Source organism: Hypomesus nipponensis, chromosome 8 (assembly GCF_054491055.1).
Source record: "Hypomesus nipponensis isolate SF chromosome 8, ASM5449105v1, whole genome shotgun sequence".
Taxonomy (NCBI): Eukaryota; Metazoa; Chordata; class Actinopteri; order Osmeriformes; family Osmeridae; genus Hypomesus; species Hypomesus nipponensis.
In genome coordinates this window covers 13001815-13021302 of record NC_140368.1, presented here as the reverse complement: position 1 = coordinate 13021302, position 19488 = coordinate 13001815, and the positions used below count along the sequence as shown (strand labels likewise).

General features: G+C 47.2%; 1 protein-coding gene across 4 annotated transcripts; it reads left to right on the top strand.

The window, feature by feature from the left end:
- Positions 1-130: 130 nt before the first annotated feature.
- LOC146275235 (glycogen debranching enzyme-like) lies at positions 131-19444 on the top strand. Of its 4 annotated transcripts, none has more exons than XM_084702491.1 (34): positions 141-207; positions 737-885; positions 1557-1767; positions 2045-2214; positions 2804-3007; positions 5941-6122; positions 6386-6497; positions 6813-6939; positions 7145-7247; positions 7340-7437; positions 7537-7676; positions 8103-8290; positions 10142-10265; positions 10718-10881; positions 10986-11087; positions 11319-11474; positions 11609-11759; positions 11943-12067; positions 13032-13144; positions 13236-13370; positions 13526-13656; positions 13819-13955; positions 14376-14509; positions 14700-14875; positions 15025-15127; positions 15389-15614; positions 15800-15911; positions 16221-16356; positions 16532-16644; positions 16958-17169; positions 17456-17553; positions 17785-17872; positions 17978-18111; positions 18289-19444. In XM_084702491.1, the coding sequence occupies exons 2-34, from the start codon at positions 804-806 to the stop codon at positions 18404-18406; spliced, it is 4605 nt and encodes a 1534-aa protein (XP_084558617.1). In that variant the 5' UTR covers positions 141-207; positions 737-803; the 3' UTR covers positions 18407-19444. The 4 variants fall into 4 exon arrangements, 3 of the variants coding, with proteins under 3 accessions (XP_084558617.1, XP_084558615.1, XP_084558616.1); XM_084702489.1 differs by lacking the exon at positions 10142-10265 and adding an exon at positions 8634-8757 and having other exon boundaries at positions 142-207; XM_084702490.1 differs by lacking the exon at positions 10142-10265 and adding an exon at positions 8634-8757 and having other exon boundaries at positions 188-207; positions 740-885.
- The last annotated feature ends 44 nt before the right edge of the window (positions 19445-19488 follow it).

Genomic DNA, 19488 nt, shown 5'->3' with positions numbered 1-19488 from the left:
TTGATAACCAAACTACTTAATTTAAGCGTTGAGTTGAGTGCTCGTGTCAACGATACTTATTCAACACCGTCAGAGGACATAAACGGTAAAATGTCAAAAGGGGTTGGCAAAGTGTCCCAATGAAGCCACGCCCCCAACCATTGCAACTGTACACCAGCCCTCAAAGCTCATCGTGCGCAGTGGCCTGCTCACTCGCGGAAGAACAAGGTGATTTTGCTCTTATCGAATTAACTTGCTATGCAACCATAGTCCAATGTAGGGGGCTGAAACTATGTGTATGCGAATCCTGCAATGCACAGTCAATTCTGCTTCCACGCATTCATTCAAGTCTTGCTGGGCTGTATGCATGTCCGCATGTATATCTCCAAATTTAGTTATTTAGTACTATTCATGCTCTTAGATGTTTATTTGACAACAGTTAATTTGACTAAATGTTCAACTTTGGCAGTTGATTTTCACTTTGACATTGCAATCTTGAACAATATCCGGATTGGCAACACGAATTCGTAGTGTGCAAGTAGACTATGTTTAATTGAATTAGTTAAAAACACTTTGGAATTCAGCGTCCATTTTTCTCATTGTGGAGAAGCAGAAAGTGTAGTTACGCTCCACTATTGAGCAACTCATGTCCTGCCCTTGAATTTATGCTAAAAAGCCAAGCAGATGAGCACGTATGTTCATACTGTGGCGTCAATCCATACTATCTCATTACCCCCTGTCTCCCCCTTTATTGAAGTAGAGGGAAGCGGCGTGAGAAAGGGGCATCGCTTCCGTAAAGGGCATCCTAAAAAAGGAACGAGAAAATGGTCCGCGCCAGACAGACCCGCGTATTGCTTCTAAATGACATGGAGAGACTGGAGAGAACTCTGTTCCGGCTTGAGCAAGGTACGCCACTACGATTTCTATTATAAACCCTCTTGTTATGAATGAGCCAGCCTATACTCTGTGTTGTCACTTAATATAAACAATATACATGTGTTTAAGAAGTAGTATTAAAGAATGCAAGTGGGTTTATTCAAGTAGGGACGGATGTTTGTTAACTATTTAAACTCCGTTTTGTTATGGCAAGGGTTTCAACTATGACACATTTTATGAAAGTACATTCAAGTGTAAAGGTTAGTAAGGCTTAAGAGCTATTAAACTAAATATATCGTTGGATCTACTTGTAGTAGAACTGACCCACGCACATGTGTTCTGTGGCTTATCTGCAGACCTACTATATCAGTTTTCAACAAAATAGGCATACATTTGGTTTGCCGTCATATTTGCCGACATGTGTGTATGAACAGGCAATTCAGGAGGACAGAAATGTAAACGTCCCCCTTTCAGAAGTCCACTTTCTGTCCTTGACAGGTCATTCGTCGTTGTGTAATATTACCACCATGGCATGTACTGGGGGGGACACATTGTACAAGCACACAATATATACTCTTCTACAGACTCCCGTCCGAAATTGTGTGTAGATTTTAGCCTCTCTTATCGTCCCTCAAGGCAGCCCATGTTAGAAAATATCTGTCCTCACCACATAAGTGTTTCAATACTATATGACCCAACAGGCTTTGAGCTCCAGTTCCGCCTGGGCCCCACTCTGCAGGGAAAGCATGTCCACGTCCACACCAACTACCCAGCAGAAGGCGAGAAGTTTGAACGTGTTAAGTTCCGTCCTCTGGACTGGGTCAACGCCGCAGGGAAAGAGGATGACTCGGACAAGTATTGTAAACTGGAACTGAAGGTGGCCGGCTCATATCAGTACTACTTTGGTTGTGGGTAGGTCCCCTCCCCTCTCAGTGTGTGTGTGTAGAGATGGGAGTGTTGATTTGCCATGAAAGCAATCCCACCGTCGTTACCCACAATGCAAGGGACTTGTCTGACGTATCTTCCTGGTATTTGTTACGAAGTGGGTCGAGTCACAGATATGTTTCTCCCCTTTCAGAACCAATAAGGTAGCAGTGTGAGGATTCAAACGTTTACATCACGAATAATATACAGTATTATATGAATGCCATTGGTAAATCCTTCCATTTCTGGGGGTTTTGTGGGTCAGGAACGATGAGAAGGTGGGTGGTGGCTACATTGTGGTGGACCCTGTCCTGCGCGTGGGGGAAGATGACCACGTCTTGCCGCTGGACTGTGTCACCATCCAGACCTACCTGGCCAAGTGCCTCGGACCCCTGGACGAGTGGCCTGACAGGCTCCGGGTTGCCAAGGAGACCGGTGAGAGGGGCATCGTGGGAAGTTGTATGTTGTAGTGAGGTTGTATGTACATTAGTTGTATTACACTTCTGGGACAGCTTACGGTACAATTGTGGCATGTTTAGGTTCACATTAGAAGCAAACGAATATTTACTTATTGTAGACCACAGAAGTTCTTCAAATATGACATCATCATATCTTCAAATGCATATCTTCATTTTGGACATGACAAAACACAGTGTTTATCCTGCTTGTTGTTTTTGCCCATGCTCATCCCAAGGTATGTATACATCATTGTGTTTGACAGATATGACAGGACTGTTTACGTAGTCTGCTGGTCATTGAACTTGTCCAGTATTCGCAACAAATGAACCGTGAGGTCCACCTTGCTGATGTTGCTTCTTATCAGTTCATTTCAACATGAATATTACGTGCATTTGAAAAGGAATACAATGATGTTTCCACTAACCACTATTAATGACCCAATAGACACTGGATGTCTGTTCATTGATCCAGTCATCCATAGAGACGCGACCACTCTTGTCAGTCACAGAAATCAACCATAATCATCAAACTCTTTTTTTCTTCTTCTTCTTGGTTCTCTCTCTAGGTTACAACATGATCCACTTCACTCCTCTGCAGAAGCTAGGCCTCTCTCGCTCCTGCTACTCCCTGGCAGACCAGCTGGAGCTCAACCCGGACTTCTCTCCCCCCGGGAAGAACTACACCTGGATGGACGTGGGCCAGCTGGTGGACAAGCTGAAGAAGGAGTGGAACATGGTCTGCATCACCGACGTGGTCTACAATCACACAGGTTAGCGCTTTACCCATTCATGGGATAAAGAGGGACATGGGATTCATGCGATCGATATAGATGCGAGTGTTGGTTGATGGTCAAATTAGGTGGCATACGGTATGAGAGGGGATTTTACGACATAACTCAGTTCATTTGAGGCCGGATGAGGACGCCTTTCCCTCTTTTCGAATATTGGCAGTTGGGGTAGGTTAGTGGGGTGTTTTAACGATGCTGGCGAATTTGTCTCATAAATATGACATCATCCTACTTCTGTTCATCATTCAAAGAAGGTTGTGGCAACTCTCTGGCTGCTTGGCAGCAGCAGAAGAATTCCGATCTGCTTCTCGGCCTCTAACGCAACTTGTTGCTGACAGCCAATTAGACCCTTCAGACACACAATGGCACGGTTAAAGGTAGTTCCTGTCGTTGTTTGCAAACAGGAATTCCCCCTGCAATGTAGGAAGAGTATGCCACAGTGCTGAGTCGACCTTTGATGCCTGGTCTAGAACTATATGTGCTGACCTCAGAATGGCCTTTTCCTCTTGGCCAGAACGGCATTAGAGCTGCAGCTGTGAGGCTTGCATCATGGTCTCAGTTTGGACTTGGACAGCCTGCCAACCTGGCTTGATCTTATCCACACTGGAGGTAACTGAGGTGAACACATTCTCATAACCCCATGACATGGCGTCTTAAAAGGCCAGAAGCACAGGATTTTGGTATCTTCGGCTCCTCTTTTAGTCTGATAGTGGGGGTGAAAGTTGGGGGAATGGGAGGCTGTCAACTTCAAGGCCGCAGTCGGTCTAATGTGCTTTGGATTGTGTGCAGCAACATTCTGCTGACCAAGATAGAATAAATCAGTTGTCCTGGACTTTTCTATTTATAGATCGTGGAAGGGTGGAGTGCTTTAGGCTGGAACATTGCAGGACTATGTATTTGGAATGGACAGAATAGCCTCAGGGTTTCTTACAGTGTTGCTCACTGTTTACTTGGATTTGAGTACAGTTTAGTAATAAATCCTGGCCTGGCTCTGCCCTCCTACGTACTTCCGCTCAGTTTTTGATTTTGCTTCTGTACTCCGTCTGGGAATGAGGTACGTAAGTCAGATGTCTCAGGTTAACTTTCTACCTGTACTTTCTACCAGAGGGAGTGGCTGAGAACAATGACGTTGATGTAGTGTGCTAGTTTGTGTTGTAGTTCCGTAATGGCGGTGGAAAAAGATGCGAGCAAAGTTGTGGCAACGCTGCCGAATATCCATAAGCTAAAGCTAGAGCAAGAACAAGTTTTGATGATTTTTGTTGGTGGCCATGATGTTGTGGCCCTCCTCCCCACGGGGTTCGGGAACAGTTTGATGTTCCAGCTACGGCAGCTAGCTCTGTTACAGTAGTGGTTAAGGAATTGGCTAAGGCAAACGCTGGCGATTGGTTATGGCAGATCAGAGTGGCTCTAGGCAGAGTACCCGCCTACAAGGAAGTCAACGCTTGTCAATGGAGCGAGCCCAGACTCTCTGTACAAATGAAATGTACGAGTCTGGTTAGGACCAGGCTAAATGAATCCAAGGTTTCCCGCAGAAAATGTGTTGGTTAAGGTGGTAGGGGGGTGTTTGCCGTCAAACGGGATGGGGGGGGGGGGGGCAAACAGGGGAATGCCACAGTTGGCGCCCTCTGCTGGTAGTGCGTTTAAATGGATGCACTTGGGAAATTGCCTCCCCCCTCTTCATGCCGCCCTAGGCTGCTGCTTTTGTCGCCTATAGCAAGGACCGGAACTGGGTACACATGTCATATGTCTTTTTGGTGTTGCTCTGTATAGCTGCACGCATGCTAAATTTAGCAGCCTGCTATTCTATACGGGTGTAGACACATACAAAACATGCTAGTGAGGCTGGAGCTGCCAAATTGTATACTGAAGCCAGCTCCCTCAAATAGCTTAATCAGTTATCGTAATAGCTAATACCATCCTATTGTAGGTTCAGTTTGAAACGTATTCTTTTGAGACATGTGACAAAATCCCATCAAAAATCTGTTAAAAATAATAGGAGAGCTGCTTGTCCTGGTAGCTATCCAGTAGATTTTCTTTCATCTATTTAGACCGTTTTTTTCCAGGAAGAGTGACAGAGATCACTGCCATTAACTTGTTTATATTCAGTCATTATGGAGTCCAGAGTTGCCAGGGTGGCTTGGTCAGAAAGGGACACCATCATGCTCCAACATGAAACGCAATGTACCAGGTCAGAGAAGATCCCCTGTCTAAATCTAAAAATGTTCACGTGTGTGTGTGTGTGTGTGTGTGTTAGTGAAAGTGTGAGTGTGTTATGTACGGTATGTGTTCTCAGTGTAACACCATAGGCCACACTAAAAAGGCCAGTGAAGGAAAAGCGAACTTTTTAACTGTTTAACCTTGACATCAGTCTACGATTTAGTGAAACGCAACCATACCATGGGAATTTCCTGGGTTAGAGTAGAATAAAGAGTTTGTTAGATTAGTCGTTTAGCCCTAGATTGGTTTGTTTGTAAATGTAAACGCCCCTGTACGTGGAGCCCCTTACTGTGTGAGGTAATGTCCTTCGACACGTGTTCACCCAGGGTTCCCATTGGCCCCTGAAAATCATTGAAAGTCTGTGCATTTTAGTGAAAAAAAGTCGAAGTTGGAAAAGTACATAAAAGGACATGTTTTCATTGAAAGTGCTTGAATTGCATTGAATCTCTTTGCAAAAGAGTACAGATTGGAGATCTTTGCTGTGCTAGTTGTCTGCGAGCTTCTGTGAAGCCTGCAAGTTCTCATTATGAAATAGCAATGAATATTGATCCCTGTCTCAAACTATGCCGTTGGGTCCTTGAGTTTGAGGGAATTGGGCCTGAAAAGTCATTGGGTGTGATGTTTAAGGAGGCGTGTGGGAACTGGGAACCCTGGTTTATCCTACGTTTTCATCTGAGGATCCCCTTCATTCCACCCAGCTGCCAACAGCAAGTGGATCCGGCTTCACCCAGAGTGTGGCTACAACCTGGTGAACTCGCCCCACCTGAAACCTGCCTGGGTGCTGGACCGCGCCTTCTGGCACCTCACCTGCGACCTGGCTGACGGGGTATACGCCGAGCGGGGGGTCCCCGCCCTCATAGAGACCCAAACGCAGCTGAAGGTGAGTCTGTCGTTTTCAAGGCTTGTCGGGTGCTTGGTGTATTTGGATCCGAGTATGGATTTTTTCAAAGGAAGTATAGCTCCGATTTGAATGGGACGTGGTTAGAGCTGATTTGACTGCAGATTGAGGTTGCCCACCCCTGTGGTGCACGTTGCTTCGGATGGAAGTGCCTGCGAAATGAATAGCCACAAGTGGGAGATTAGTTGCTTAAGTACAGGGTTGGATGGAGGCACTGCCCGAGCTGTGCGTCTGTGTTCCCCCAGGCCCTGCGCCAGCTGCTGTCGGAGGAGGTCTACCCCAAGCTCAAGCTGTGGGAGTTCTTCCAGGTCAACGTGGAGAAAACAGCGGAGCAGTTCTTGAAGCTGCTGCAGTCAGGTCAGAGTGGTGGTGGTGTTCTTGTCGTTGTAAAGGGATGGGAAGCAGACGGCACATAACTGTTGTGACACAATGCCCTTAGCTTCTGAGGTAAAGATGAATTTCCACCTCCAAAACCTTTGCCTTTGATAGTTTTCAAAAACAAAAAAACCTATATAATGATAGACAATTGACTAGGTTAGGGGCTCACAAACAGCATTTAACATACAGACTAAAATGACACCAAAAAACATTAGGTGACTAAGTAAACATGATCATTTTTAGGTCTTTGACAACCAGTTCTAATCCCATCCTGTTTGGGGCCTGCTCCTTCAGGTAGTATCTCAGGTACAGCAGACCCTGACAGTAAGAAGCAGTTAAGGATCCTCCAGGACCCCCAGTGCAGGCGCTTTGGTAACTCTGTGGACATGTCCTCTGCCCTGGAGATCTTCATACCTCACCGGTGGGTCATTACATGAGATTAGAACAATGCTACCCATCCAATTCCAAAAAAACATGGATTACAACCCGTGTAGAGGTATCAAGAGTTGTGGTTCGGCAAGAAGGCCTTGACTTTACTGTCAAAGGCCAGAAGCTGTTATACCTTTCAGAAGTGTTTTGTTGATCGTGAAGTGGGGTGTGACAAATCTGTTTTGTGTGTTTTACAGTAATGGGCCCTCGGCCCTAACAGATTGCTGTGACTTGTTCAAGAAGAAGCTTGAACAGGTTAACCTGGAACGGGTTAAGGAAATGCAGCATCACCAGGAGAAGGTATATGCTTGTGCGCTGTATGTGGGTGTGGGACTGTCCATGCTCTTCTTGATTCACAGTTATCCCTCATTGTTGTTTTCATTTGCTCTCAGGCAATCGACTGCATCTTGGGAACTGTAGTTTACGAACGTCTTGCAGGCCACGGGCCTAAGCTTGGACCCATTACAAGGAATGATCCACTTGTTACAAGGTACCTGAACTCTTGAGCTGGTTGCTTGACCAGTCTAAATGTGTCCTTTAATTTGAACAGAAAAGGTTCCAAACTAATTGAACATCTCTTACTATTCAGATATTTCACCTTCCCCTTTGAAGAGGTGACCTTCGAGCAGGAAATGCAGCTGATGAACCAGGCTGACAAGGCTTGTCACTTCCTGGCTCACAATGGCTGGGTGATGGGAGACGACCCACTGAAGAACTTCGCAGAACCTGGTCAGCTTACCTCAGCCTATACGTAGCTAATGCATGGTAGCTGGGCTAGTTGACATCCTGCTAGCTAGCTTGAGGAGTAGCTAACAAGTGACCTAACCTAACAAATGTAATGTTTAGTATATTTAGTGGTGTGTTGTACATTTGTAGCTCCATATTCACGTACAATTCACTAAAGTTAAAATGTGTTCTTGAAAAGATTACAACAACCAGTGTGTACCAGAAGGGGGTGCTAGAGATTTGTGCTTTTTCTTCAGATGTCAGAACTTTTTTCTTCAGTTCAGATGTCATTGCCAGGACTGATATTCCTTGGGAAAATTCATGACCATGCATCGATCTCACTTTACCACAGTTCAAATAACAGTTTATTACTGTATGCCGGTCTATTTCTGAGAGACCCACCAGGATGATGATTTGCTCCTTGTCCAGGCTCTCAGGTGTACCTGCGGAGGGAGCTGATCTGCTGGGGGGACAGCGTGAAGCTGCGTTACGGGGACAAGCCCGAGGACTGTCCCTACCTGTGGGCCCACATGAAGATGTACACGGAAATCACAGCCAAGCACTTTGCTGGCGTCCGCCTCGACAACTGTCACTCCACACCCCTGCACGTGGCTGAGGTAATTGAATTACTCAACTCAAGTCTGGTTGATATCTACCACAACGTTGGACAAGAATACTGAAGTCTAGCGTTACTGTAGATATGAACCAGTACCATCGTTAGACTTGAGCTCCTTGGAGTACCAGGGCTTTTATTGATTGTCACTGGTGCTACCCATGTGTATCAGATCAAGTTCAAAATCATCTTCTGTAACCTCTCCAACAGTATTAGTTTGATACCTTTCTCTCTATGACCTCTGTAAACATTTGGATTTTTTTGAACATTTCACATGAAGCATTCTAGTCTGTATTGTAGTCTGTGAGGCCTGGTGTAAGCCTGGTGTAACTGTGGTGTCTCTATAGGCTATGTTGGCAGCTGCTAGGGCAGTCAGGCCTAACCTGTATGTGATAGCAGAACTGTTCACCGGCAGCGAGCTGATTGACAATTTGTTTGTGAACCGGCTGGGGATCACCAGTCTGGTCCGAGGTACTTGCCAGCACTCCGCGTGACGTTCAGCTGAGTGGAACTGAGGGTTGTTTTGGAAAATCGACTGTAGCTAGTTAGCCAACTCACAATTAATTAACTTGGCGCTTGTTTATTTCTCTTGGACATCAAAAAAACTATGCCTTAATGTGTTGGGACATTTGGAATTTAGTAGTATCAGTAAGTTATAAGCTCAAAATGTTTTTCGGACTCTTTGTTTTTGGAAAGTGAGTTGGCTAATCCTCAGTTAGCATGTTCTGGAACATCCTTTAAAGTGTATTGAAAAAGCATTGTTCTGTGCATGGTGCTAAATCTTTGTACTTTTGTCCCTCCCCTTGCCCTTTCTTTCTTTCTATCTCTCTCTCTCTCTCTCTCTCTCAATTGTTCAATTGGCATACTCCACTTACCGTCTCACCTTACAACATATTCTAATACCTGTATTTAAACAAACACGCTACCCTTTTCATTTCACCAAATTCCTTGTATTTATATCTGACATTTCTGCCTCAATTAAAACAATATTTTTTCACCAAATCCCTTCTTTAAATTAACATGTCTAAAAAAACTATTAATTTACCCTATCTGTACACCAACTGAATTCCTCCTTTCTTCTTTCTTCTCTCTGTTCCTTGCCGATGACCTACATGCTGCTAATTAAACTACATTTGTTCCTCTTGTGGTTGTTGCATGTTGCTCATTAACACTGCACGTCTTCCTCTTTTGTGTGTGGTCTTAATACCGACTTCTTGCTAAGCTCATTCGCTTGCACTCTTCCTTGCCCCATATTTTCATCGCTCTCCATCTCTCTGTCCCTCCCTCTTTCTCCATCTCTCTCCATCTCTCTGTCCCTCCCTCTTTCTCCATCTCTCTCCATCGCTCTCCATCTCTCTGTCCGTCCCTCTTTCTCCATCTCTCTCCATCTGTCTGTCCCTCCCTCTTTCTCCATCTCTCTCCATCTCTCTGTCCCTCCCTCTCTCTCCATCTCTCTGTCCCTCCCTCCATCTCCATCTCTCTCCATCTCTCTGTCCCTCCCTCTTTCTCCATCTCTCTCCATCGCTCTCTGTCTCTCTGTCCCTCCCTCTTTCTCCATCTCTCTCCATCGCTCTCTGTCCCTCTGTCCCTCCCTCCATCTCCAACTCTCTCCATCTCTCTGTCCCTCTGTCCCTCCCTCCATCTCCAACTCTCTCCATCTCTCTGTCCCTCTGTCCCTCCCTCCATCTCCAACTCTCTCCATCGCTCTCTGTCCCTCCCTCCATCTCCCTCTCCCTCCATCTCCCTCTCTCTCCATCTCTGTCTCTCTCCGTCTCCCACTCCACCCGCTCCATTCCCCGGTGTGTTGTTCCTCTCTGGGCTCCGCGTGTGTGTGTGTGTGCTCGCTGTGCGGTAGCACATGCTGGATCACGCTCGCCAGCAGCGGCCTGACCTGTATGTGGTGGCCGAGCTCTTCACCGGGAGCGAGGAGCTGGACAATGTGTTTGTCACTAGGCTGGGCATTACCTCTCTCATCAGAGGTAAGACATGCCGGCCCGAACGTGCCGCACTCCCACAGTACACCCAGGAAGTGAGCCCATGCAGTAGTCACACAACCCTCGACATAGTTCGGTTGTTACAGTACGCCCATATACGGCCCAATGTATTGCACACCCGTGCTGTACTTTCAGGCGATATACTTGAACGCGATACTTTAAAAACAGTACTCCCATATGCAGTGCGAGTACACAGCTCCAATATGCATACCGAGCTAGAAAGATAGATTGTTGTTTGTGCTCCAATGTGTGTGTGTGTGTGCGTTGCATGGATATGGTCATAATTATAGTACAGCCTGAACGTGATATGACATGTCTTAATGACACTCGGAGTGTCTCTTGCCGTGGCGTATTTTAATGACTGTTGACGGTTGCCAGTCACCCAAATCACAAAAGCACATTGTGTGTGTGTGCGTGCGTGCGTGTGTGTGTGCCAGAGGCCATGAGTGCAGGGACCAGCCACGAGGAGGGCAGACTGGTGTACAGGTTTGGCGGTGAGCCTGTGGGCTCGTTCGTCCAGCCCAGTCTGAGGCCTCTAGTGCCCTCCATCGCCCATGCCATGTTCCTGGACGTCACCCACGACAACGAGTGCCCCATTCAGGTGGGACTGCCAACCAGGGATTTGAATAGTGTTGTGAAACCGTGGCTGTGGACGGACCAATGTACTCGTATGTATCTCCCTCTCTCCCTCCTTGAAAACTGTAGATTCGCTCCGTGTACGATGCCCTCCCCAGCTCTGCCATCGTCTCAATGGCCTGCTGTGCTATAGGCAGCACTAGAGGATACGACGAGCTGGTCCCTCACCAGGTGGGTAAACTGGAAACGACAGCAATTAGCATGGATGAATGGGCAGGTTCATAATGTGTGTGTTTGTGTGTCCATGTATATTTGTTTCTGTGAATCTGACATTTTCTGTCCCCTGGCAGGTGGGTAAAGATGTGAACAACAACGCCAGCATGCATGGATGGACAGGTTAATAGGATGTGGTTAGTGTTTGCCTCTTTGTCATTTCCAGCGTTGTCCCCGCCTCCCCTCCAGATCTCAGTGGTGAAGGAGGAGCGCTTGTACCCCCGGTGGAATCCAGACGCCAAGCCTGCGTCCCCAGGGGAGGTGAACATCAGGACGGGGATCAACGCTGGCAAATTGGCCCTCAACAAGCTGCACAAGGAGCTGGCCGCACAGGGCTTCTCTCAGGTCAGCTCCAGAGGGCGGAAATGGCATGCAAACACTCTGCCTGTGTAGTCATGCTTTACAAGGTTATTAAACAGGATTTCACTGGCGGAACTAAACTTGTGTACTTGTTGTATGGTGTGTGCGTGTGTGTCCAGGTCTATGTGGACCAAGTGGATGAGGACGTAGTGGCTGTGACAAGACACAGCCCCAGCACACACCAGTCGGTGGTGGCTGTGTGTCGCACTGCATTCAAGAACCCCAAGACCCACCCCTACAAAGAAGATGCCCCCCCCATGTTCATCCCAGGTACACGCGTGTGTGTGTGTCATGTGGGGTCATGTGTTTTTGCTGTGTGTAAAATTGCAATTCAGGCCAGAGTATAGACGGTGACAGTCAAAGAGATGTATTTGTCGCATGCACAGTACGACACGGATCCTTCGTAGTGTGAAGATGCAAGGCAACGTGGGCATAACGTTGAAATCCCGACAGGTAAAATAGAGGAGGTGGTCCTCGAGGCCAGCACTGTGGAGAGGATGTCCGGGCCCTACAGGAAGGATGAGGACAACATCAACGGTCTGCCTGGCTACACTGTGGAGATCCGAGAACACATCCAGGTGCACGTCTCTCTCTCGAAGAAAGCGTTTTGTCCGTCTCTTCATAACCGGAGTGACTAAATTCAGTTGAGTTCTGGATTATTTAAGTATTTATCAAATATGCAGATTGGGAGAGAAAACCAGACCTCTGACAATAACTGACGACACAACGCCAGCAACGTTACAACAGTCTCAGAGCAAAGAGATTCACAGCTCCCAACACATGACCACTCAGACTAGAGAGTTCATAGTTGGAGCTCTCCTTGTAGTCATGACAAGGAGATTTAGCCAGTACTTTCTCCTGATCCCGAATATCTATTAACCCTGACACAGTCTACTCTTATTAATGGCAAGCTTACATGAGAACATACTAACTAGAATCCAATGACTAGTTCTGTTGATGAGTGAATAATGTAAGCACACAGGAAATCGCAATTTCTTCCACACTCTTTTCCTCCCTCTCTCTCGCTCTGTCGCCCTTTCCTCTCGCCCTCTTTCTCGCTCTCTTTTCTCTCTCGCTTTGTCTGTTTTGCTCCGTCTCTTTTTCTTCCCCCCCTCTCTCTCTCTGTGTCTCTTTCTTTCGCACCCATTGCCTTCTTTTTCTCGACTTTTCCTAGAATATCATGGCGCAGCAAAATACCGGTTGATCTGGTATATAAACAGAAGACGTAGCACCATATTGCCTCCAACGTACAAAACTGCTTAGTCATTCAGATCTTACAGTAACCGAGCTAAAGTTGACAAAGCGTTTTTAGTGCGATTATCTCCCTCTCTATTCACATCCCTCTCTCTTTCTCCCTCTCTCTCTCTGTCTTTCTTTCAAAGCCACTCCCTCCCCATCCCCCGATACTTCGTATCAACAAAAAAAGAGGGATCGTCTCACGTTACAGGCTTTGTCTGAAGACCTGTTGTTGTTAGATGGCCCTCTGATTGTTTGGCGCGATGGAACGTGAGAACCCCACCAACCATGGTGTCTTTCTTTCAGCTGAGGGACAGCAAGATCGCGAAGCAGGCTGACGTCAAGGCCAAGGGCCGCGGTGAATTCATCCAGGAGATTGCATTCAAGCACCTCACTCCCGGGAGTGTCATTGTCTTCAGGTACCCAACGCGTGGCATGAGGACGCATCCAGTCATCTAGTCACTAAGGGGCTGAAACTCCTCTGAAAGTTTTCCCCCCCCCCTCTTCCAGGGTGAGTCTTGACCCCACCTCCCAGGAGATGGTTGGGATCCTGAGGCGCCACCTGATCCAGTTCAGCTCCCATTACGAGGCAGGGAGTGTGCAGGGTGACCACATGCCTGACATCCTCACCTCTCCTCTGGACTTGTATGTGTTCCCAATAACAGAGGAGGACGTCACTTACATTACAGTACATATATGTATATGTACTTTTTGCCATTTATATGTATATCTTTGTGTATCTGTTTTTCCCTGTCTGTCTCCCTGTCCAAACACACACACACACACACACTGTCCTCCAGTATCATGTCTAACCTCACGCTGGCAGACATGAATATGTTGTTATTCCGCTGTGACGAAGAGGAGAAAGAGGATGGGGGAGGCTGCTACGGTGTCCCATCCTGGATGCCTCTCAAGTACGGTGGCCTGCAAGGTACAAATCCTGCAAGGGGCAAAAGTCTCCCAACTCTCTACAGTACAGGGATTCCAATTCTTGTCTGTTGGCGTCCCTGGTCAGGGCATTTCCAAATGCACATGAAATGATGAGCTTGGTCACTTAAGACGAAGTGAGTGGCGTTCTGTTGTTTTGCCTCAGGTCTGATGTCGGTGATGTCAGAGATCCGTCCGAAGAACGACCTGGGCCACCCATTCTGTGACAACCTGCGTCAGGGTGACTGGATGATCGACTACGTCAGCAAGCGCCTGGTCGCCAAGGGAGGGGCCCTGGGGGAGGTAAAAGATGAGAGGAACCTTTATTATGTACACGTCCTTCCCCCTTTCAAACGTGCGCGCGCGCACACACAAAAGCCCAAGCCACAAACACACCAGTAAACTTTCACCAGTAAAGTCAAATTTCTGTTTTACTATATATACAATTGTATTTTGTACTTATTATATATGTTATGTTATATATGTTATGTATATATGTACGGAGGCAGTATACTGTACGTACCGATAGTGGCCGGGTTTCCCAGATTCGTTAAGAAGCTCTTAACGCTAAGGAGCGTTCTAAGAACGCTCTCGAACGCTCCTTAGCGTGAAGAGCTTCTTGACGCATCTGGGAAACCCGGCCAGTGACCATAGTCGCCTAGTGACGAGTGTAGCGGTGATCCAGGTTGGGTACAGCAAGGTGTGTGTTGCCGTGTCCTCCAGGTGGGCGCCTGGTTCCAGGCCATGTTCAGCTACCTGAAGCACATCCCTCGCTACCTGGTGCCCTGCTACTTTGACGCCATCATCGTTGGGGCCTACGCTACTGCCCTGGATGTCGTCTTCAAGAACATGTCCGGGTTCGTTTTATGTTGTGTGTCGGGCAACTTTTAAGAGGCGCGTTTTTGCCTGGAGATGGAGGTGTGTGGGCCGTTTGCGAAACGAGTCGCGTTCATTGCGTCGGTTTGGTATTGGCCACAAACCAAAACGCGCACGTCCGTCATGCATCACTTTGAAATGTGTGTGTCTCTCTCTCTCTGGCTCTACTAGCTTCGTGCAGAATGGTTCCACCTTTGTAAAGCAGCTCTCTCTGGGCTCAGTGCAGATGTGCGGGGTGGGCAAATTCCCTGCCCTGCCCGCCCTTTCCCCTAAACTCAACGATGTGCCCTACCGCCTCAGTGATGTCACCAAGCAGGAAGAGCAGTGCTGCGTCTCCATGGCAGCAGGTCAGAGAAAGTGTCGTGGGCCACGGCCCCGAATGATATTGTACGCGCACTGCTGGAAGAGGCACAGCTTTCACCGCTGTTCATCGAAACCGACACACACTTGGACGCTAACGAATGGGAGTTTTAATGTTTGTGTTTGTTTGCCTCAGGTCTGCCTCACTTCTCGTCCGGGATTTTCCGTTGCTGGGGCAGAGACACTTTTATCGCCCTCAGAGGCCTGATGCTGGTGACTGGCAGACACATGGAGGCCAGGTCAGAACCTAACCAGCAGAGGACAGGAGAGGAGGGGGGGGGGGGGGGGAGAGAGTCAGACAGATTGAATAGAGGTATGGTAGAGTAGAGGTAAAAAAGAGGTAGGTTAAATAGAGGTGCGGTAGAGTAAAAGTAAGTAAAGGATTGGGTTCGATTGGAGAATACCGTCAACATAGTACTCCGTTCAGTACAGTACCCTACTGTTTCAATCAAACCAGAATACCCATCCCCCTAACCGTGGTCTAACCCCGGTTTCCATAGGAACATCATCCTGGCCTTCGCGGGCACCATGCGCTACGGCCTGATCCCCAACCTGCTGGGCCAGGGCACCGGCGCCCGCTACAACTGCCGTGACGCCGTGTGGTGGTGGCTGCAGTGTATCCAGGACTACGTGCGCTTGGTGCCCGGCGGAGCCAACATCCTCATGTGCCCCGTCTCCAGAATGTACCCCACCAACGTGTCTGAACCGCAGCCCGCAGGAGCCTGGGTGAGAGGGCGGGGCGAGGGAGGAGCTTGAGGATCCCGATGTGGTCATGAAATACAGTTTGTGTGTTTCGCACTGCGTTTGTATGCATGTATTTATATGAGAGAGACAGAGGATTGCTGACTGTGTTATATGATGATATACTTCTCCCCCTTGTCCCTCCGTGACCCGCGATGTCCCCACGGCAGGACCAGCCCCTGTATGACCTCATCCAGGAAGCCATGCAGCGTCACATGCAGGGGATTGAGTTCAGGGAGCCAAACGCCGGCCCGCAAATTGACAGCCACATGAGGGATGAAGGCAAGTTGTCCAGGTTCAACACATGCGTCACGTTTCCCTGACGTCCTCCAACCACAGCAGACCTGTCTGGCTCGTTTTTAAACGTGCGTGTGTGAAACTAGAAGGCAATTGTTGGGATTTGGCTCATTCGGGAAACAACACGGTCCATGTTTTGTTTGACTGTATGTGAATGTACTGTAGATAAACAGGAAACCAATTAATATAAGCAGTTATAATCAAAAGATTCCGTTTTTGTTTTTTTTATAACCAATCAAAATAAATGGTCCTAAAAATTGAATGAGGTGGAGTGTTTGTGTCACTGTCCCACAGGCTTCAATGTTGAGGCCAAGGTCAGTGAAGACACCGGGTTTGTTTATGGAGGCAACCGTCACAACTGCGGCACATGGATGGATAAGATGGGGGAGAGTGTGAAAGCTCACAACAAAGGTGTCCCAGCCACACCCAGGTAATGTGTGCGTTCGGCTCATTCGAATCCTCTTTTAAAGACTGCCTACCTTTTATGTTCTACAAGTAGATATCATATATCGAGAGCGCATTTGAGATCCGTTTACAAAACGTACAGTATGCGTTCTGTAGAAAAGAAGTGTATTTGAAGGGAGTGTGTGTGCGTGCGTGTCCAGGGATGGATCCGCGGTGGAGATAGTGGGGCTGTGTAAATCCACTATCCGCTGGCTGATCCAGCTCCAGAAGAAGGGACTTTTCCCTTACACCACCGTCACCATTCGTAGAGAAGGTACTCCAGGGGGCGCCCTAATAACCCATAATAGTGTTCCTTTTCATACTATGAAGTTTGAACCCATAATGTCCGGGTTTCCCCAGATTCGTCAAGAAGCTCTTAACGCTCGGAGCTTCTTAGGAGCGCTCGAAGAACGCTCTAGAATGCTCTTGGAACGTTCCTAAGAAGCCCTTAGCGTTAAGAGCTTCTTAAGGAATCCGGGAAACCAGGCCAATATTTGTATAAATGAATGTCAATTCTTTTTTTTTCTTTTTTTTTTTTTCATTCCATACAGTGTGTTCTGTTCATGGTACTCTGTGATCTATTCTAGATCGGAATCTCTCTGTGACCTATGAGGAGTGGAACAGGAAGATCCAGGAGAACTTTGAGCTGAAGTTCTACGTGTCCCATGACCCTCAGGACCCCAACGAGAAGCACCCTGAACTGGTCCACAAGAGAGGCATCTACAAGGACAGCTATGGGGCCTCCAGCCCCTGGTGTGACTACCAGCTACGATCCAACTTCCCCATTGCCATGGTCGTGGTATGTAAGCTGTGTGTGTGTGTGTGTGTGTGTATGGGTGTTTTTGTGTGTGTGAGGAGTGACGTCCTTTTAATTGAGCTGCTCTGTGTTTGGACTCGCCACACGTTTGGATTTTGGTTCGACATCTTTGTCAAGCCTATTAAATAGGCTGGACATGATTACTTCAGTGTGTGGATTCTTTTTTTTGTCACAGCCTCGAGACAATTGTGACAATGTGTATAGATGTGAATGAACATCTGCGCCCCCCCCTCTCCCCATGTCCTCACTGTGTGTGCGTGTGTTTCAGGCCCCTGAGTTGTTCACTGTGGAGAAAGCCTGGGAGGCCCTGGATGTAGCTGAGAAGAAGCTGCTCGGGCCCCTGGGGATGAAAACACTGGATCCAGAGTGAGTTGGATTCACCCCAGTCTGCCAGACAAGGGTTCCAGTCAGGTTTACTCCTAAGACCAGGAGTGCAGGGTACAGAGCTAGATATACAAGTACACCACTTACTGTTTTGTTTGTTACTTTAATCTTCAAATGGCCGACTTCACAAAAAACGAATCCTTGGCAGAAACATGTGACTTGTCAAGGTGTGCAGCTTGACTTGTCTCTCCATTTCTTGTCATCCTCCTACAGTGACATGGTGTACTGTGGAGTCTACGACAATAGTCTTGATAACGACAACCACAACCTGGCCAAGGGCTTCAACTATCATCAGGGACCCGTGAGTGTCTTTATTGCTCCTACCCACAGTCTCCTGTCTAATACGCTCTGATGCTTCTCTCTGGAGGCCATTTTGACGTCTCGTGGGGTCCTGTTTCCTTCTCAGGAGTGGCTTTGGCCTGTGGGATACTTCCTGCGAGCCAAGTTGTACTTTGCCAAGAAAATGGGGCCTGAGATATACAACAAGACTGTCTACATGGTGAAAAATGTCCTTTCTCGGCACAACGTCCATTTGGAGAGGTACAATTGGTGATCACACTGGTGACTCTTTGGGTCAAAAGTCACCCAATAATAATAATATGGACTGTAATATCCACTAACATCTGTTCTTTGTGTCGTGTTCATTCTTAATCCATGAGACATTGTCAATGGAGATACAGAATATCCACAAGCCCTTTCTTTTCTCGTCGCCGTCAGGTCATCGTGGAAGGGCCTGCCAGAGCTGACCAATGAGAACGGACAATACTGCCCCTTCAGCTGTGAGACCCAGGCTTGGTCCATTGCCACCATTCTGGAAGTCCTGCACGACATGTGACCTGCGAGACCCTCGTCCCCTCAGTGCTCTGCCAGACTGCCTGTCCTCCATGAACTGTGAACCAAAACCACTAGCTTCCTCAACACTCAATTCACTGTGGAGGGTGAACACAACCTCCCTGTCTGGTCTGTGATGGAGGACCGCAACTGCAGTCCTGTCAAATCCTTACAGCCTTCTTCTGTGACAAAGCTGATGTCTACATTTTCATCACTGTGTGTCAGCCTATTATCTCTGATCTACTATGCAAGAACGTTATCTAATACCTCTGGTGTTTTGAGGCATACTAGATTTCACACACTGTAACACCCTTTCCTGTCTTTCTGGACTAAAATAACTTCATGGATGAAGAGAAATTCTCAACACACACATTGTATGACTGTGACCTGAGAAATCCCATAGATTGGCATCATAGCTGACTACTCGAAAGCTTTGCCCATTGGATGACATTAGATACCTCTTAATGCTGAGTCACAGTGACAATGCTGATTACCTTGTTTCGTGTCAATGTGGTTTACCTCTACGTATGTGCCATGCATGGTTTTTCTATCACTCATCAGAGTCAGGGTTCGATATGAGGGTGGGCTGGGGGATCAGAGACCCTCCATAAGGACCCCTGAGGACCCCCACAATAATTTAGCCAATAGTTTGTTTTTGAGGGTTCCACAAAACTAGCATTTTTCACTATGTATCACGTCAGTAGACCTTGATATAATTTTCAGGAGTGAATATCAGATAGGCTAATCTTAAATTATTGTACAAAATATTCAAATTCCAAACTTAAGATTTTGTAACATTAAAAAGTGATTAAGATACGGATAACATAACAAAATACTAATCAAAAGGTTTTATGAAAAATTGTTGGGGAACCCCAACGAATCAGATCATTTCGAACCCTGATCTAAGTAAATCTGCAATATTAATAAGAATTACAATGTGGCATGTTTATTATATCTGCACTCTTGCATCTAATCATTTTCGTTATTAAAACTAACGTGAATCATCATCAGTACATCAATAAAGAAATAAATGCTGAAGTCATCAACTCGAACTGTTTTTTTCACCTGTTGCTTTCTAGCAATGCA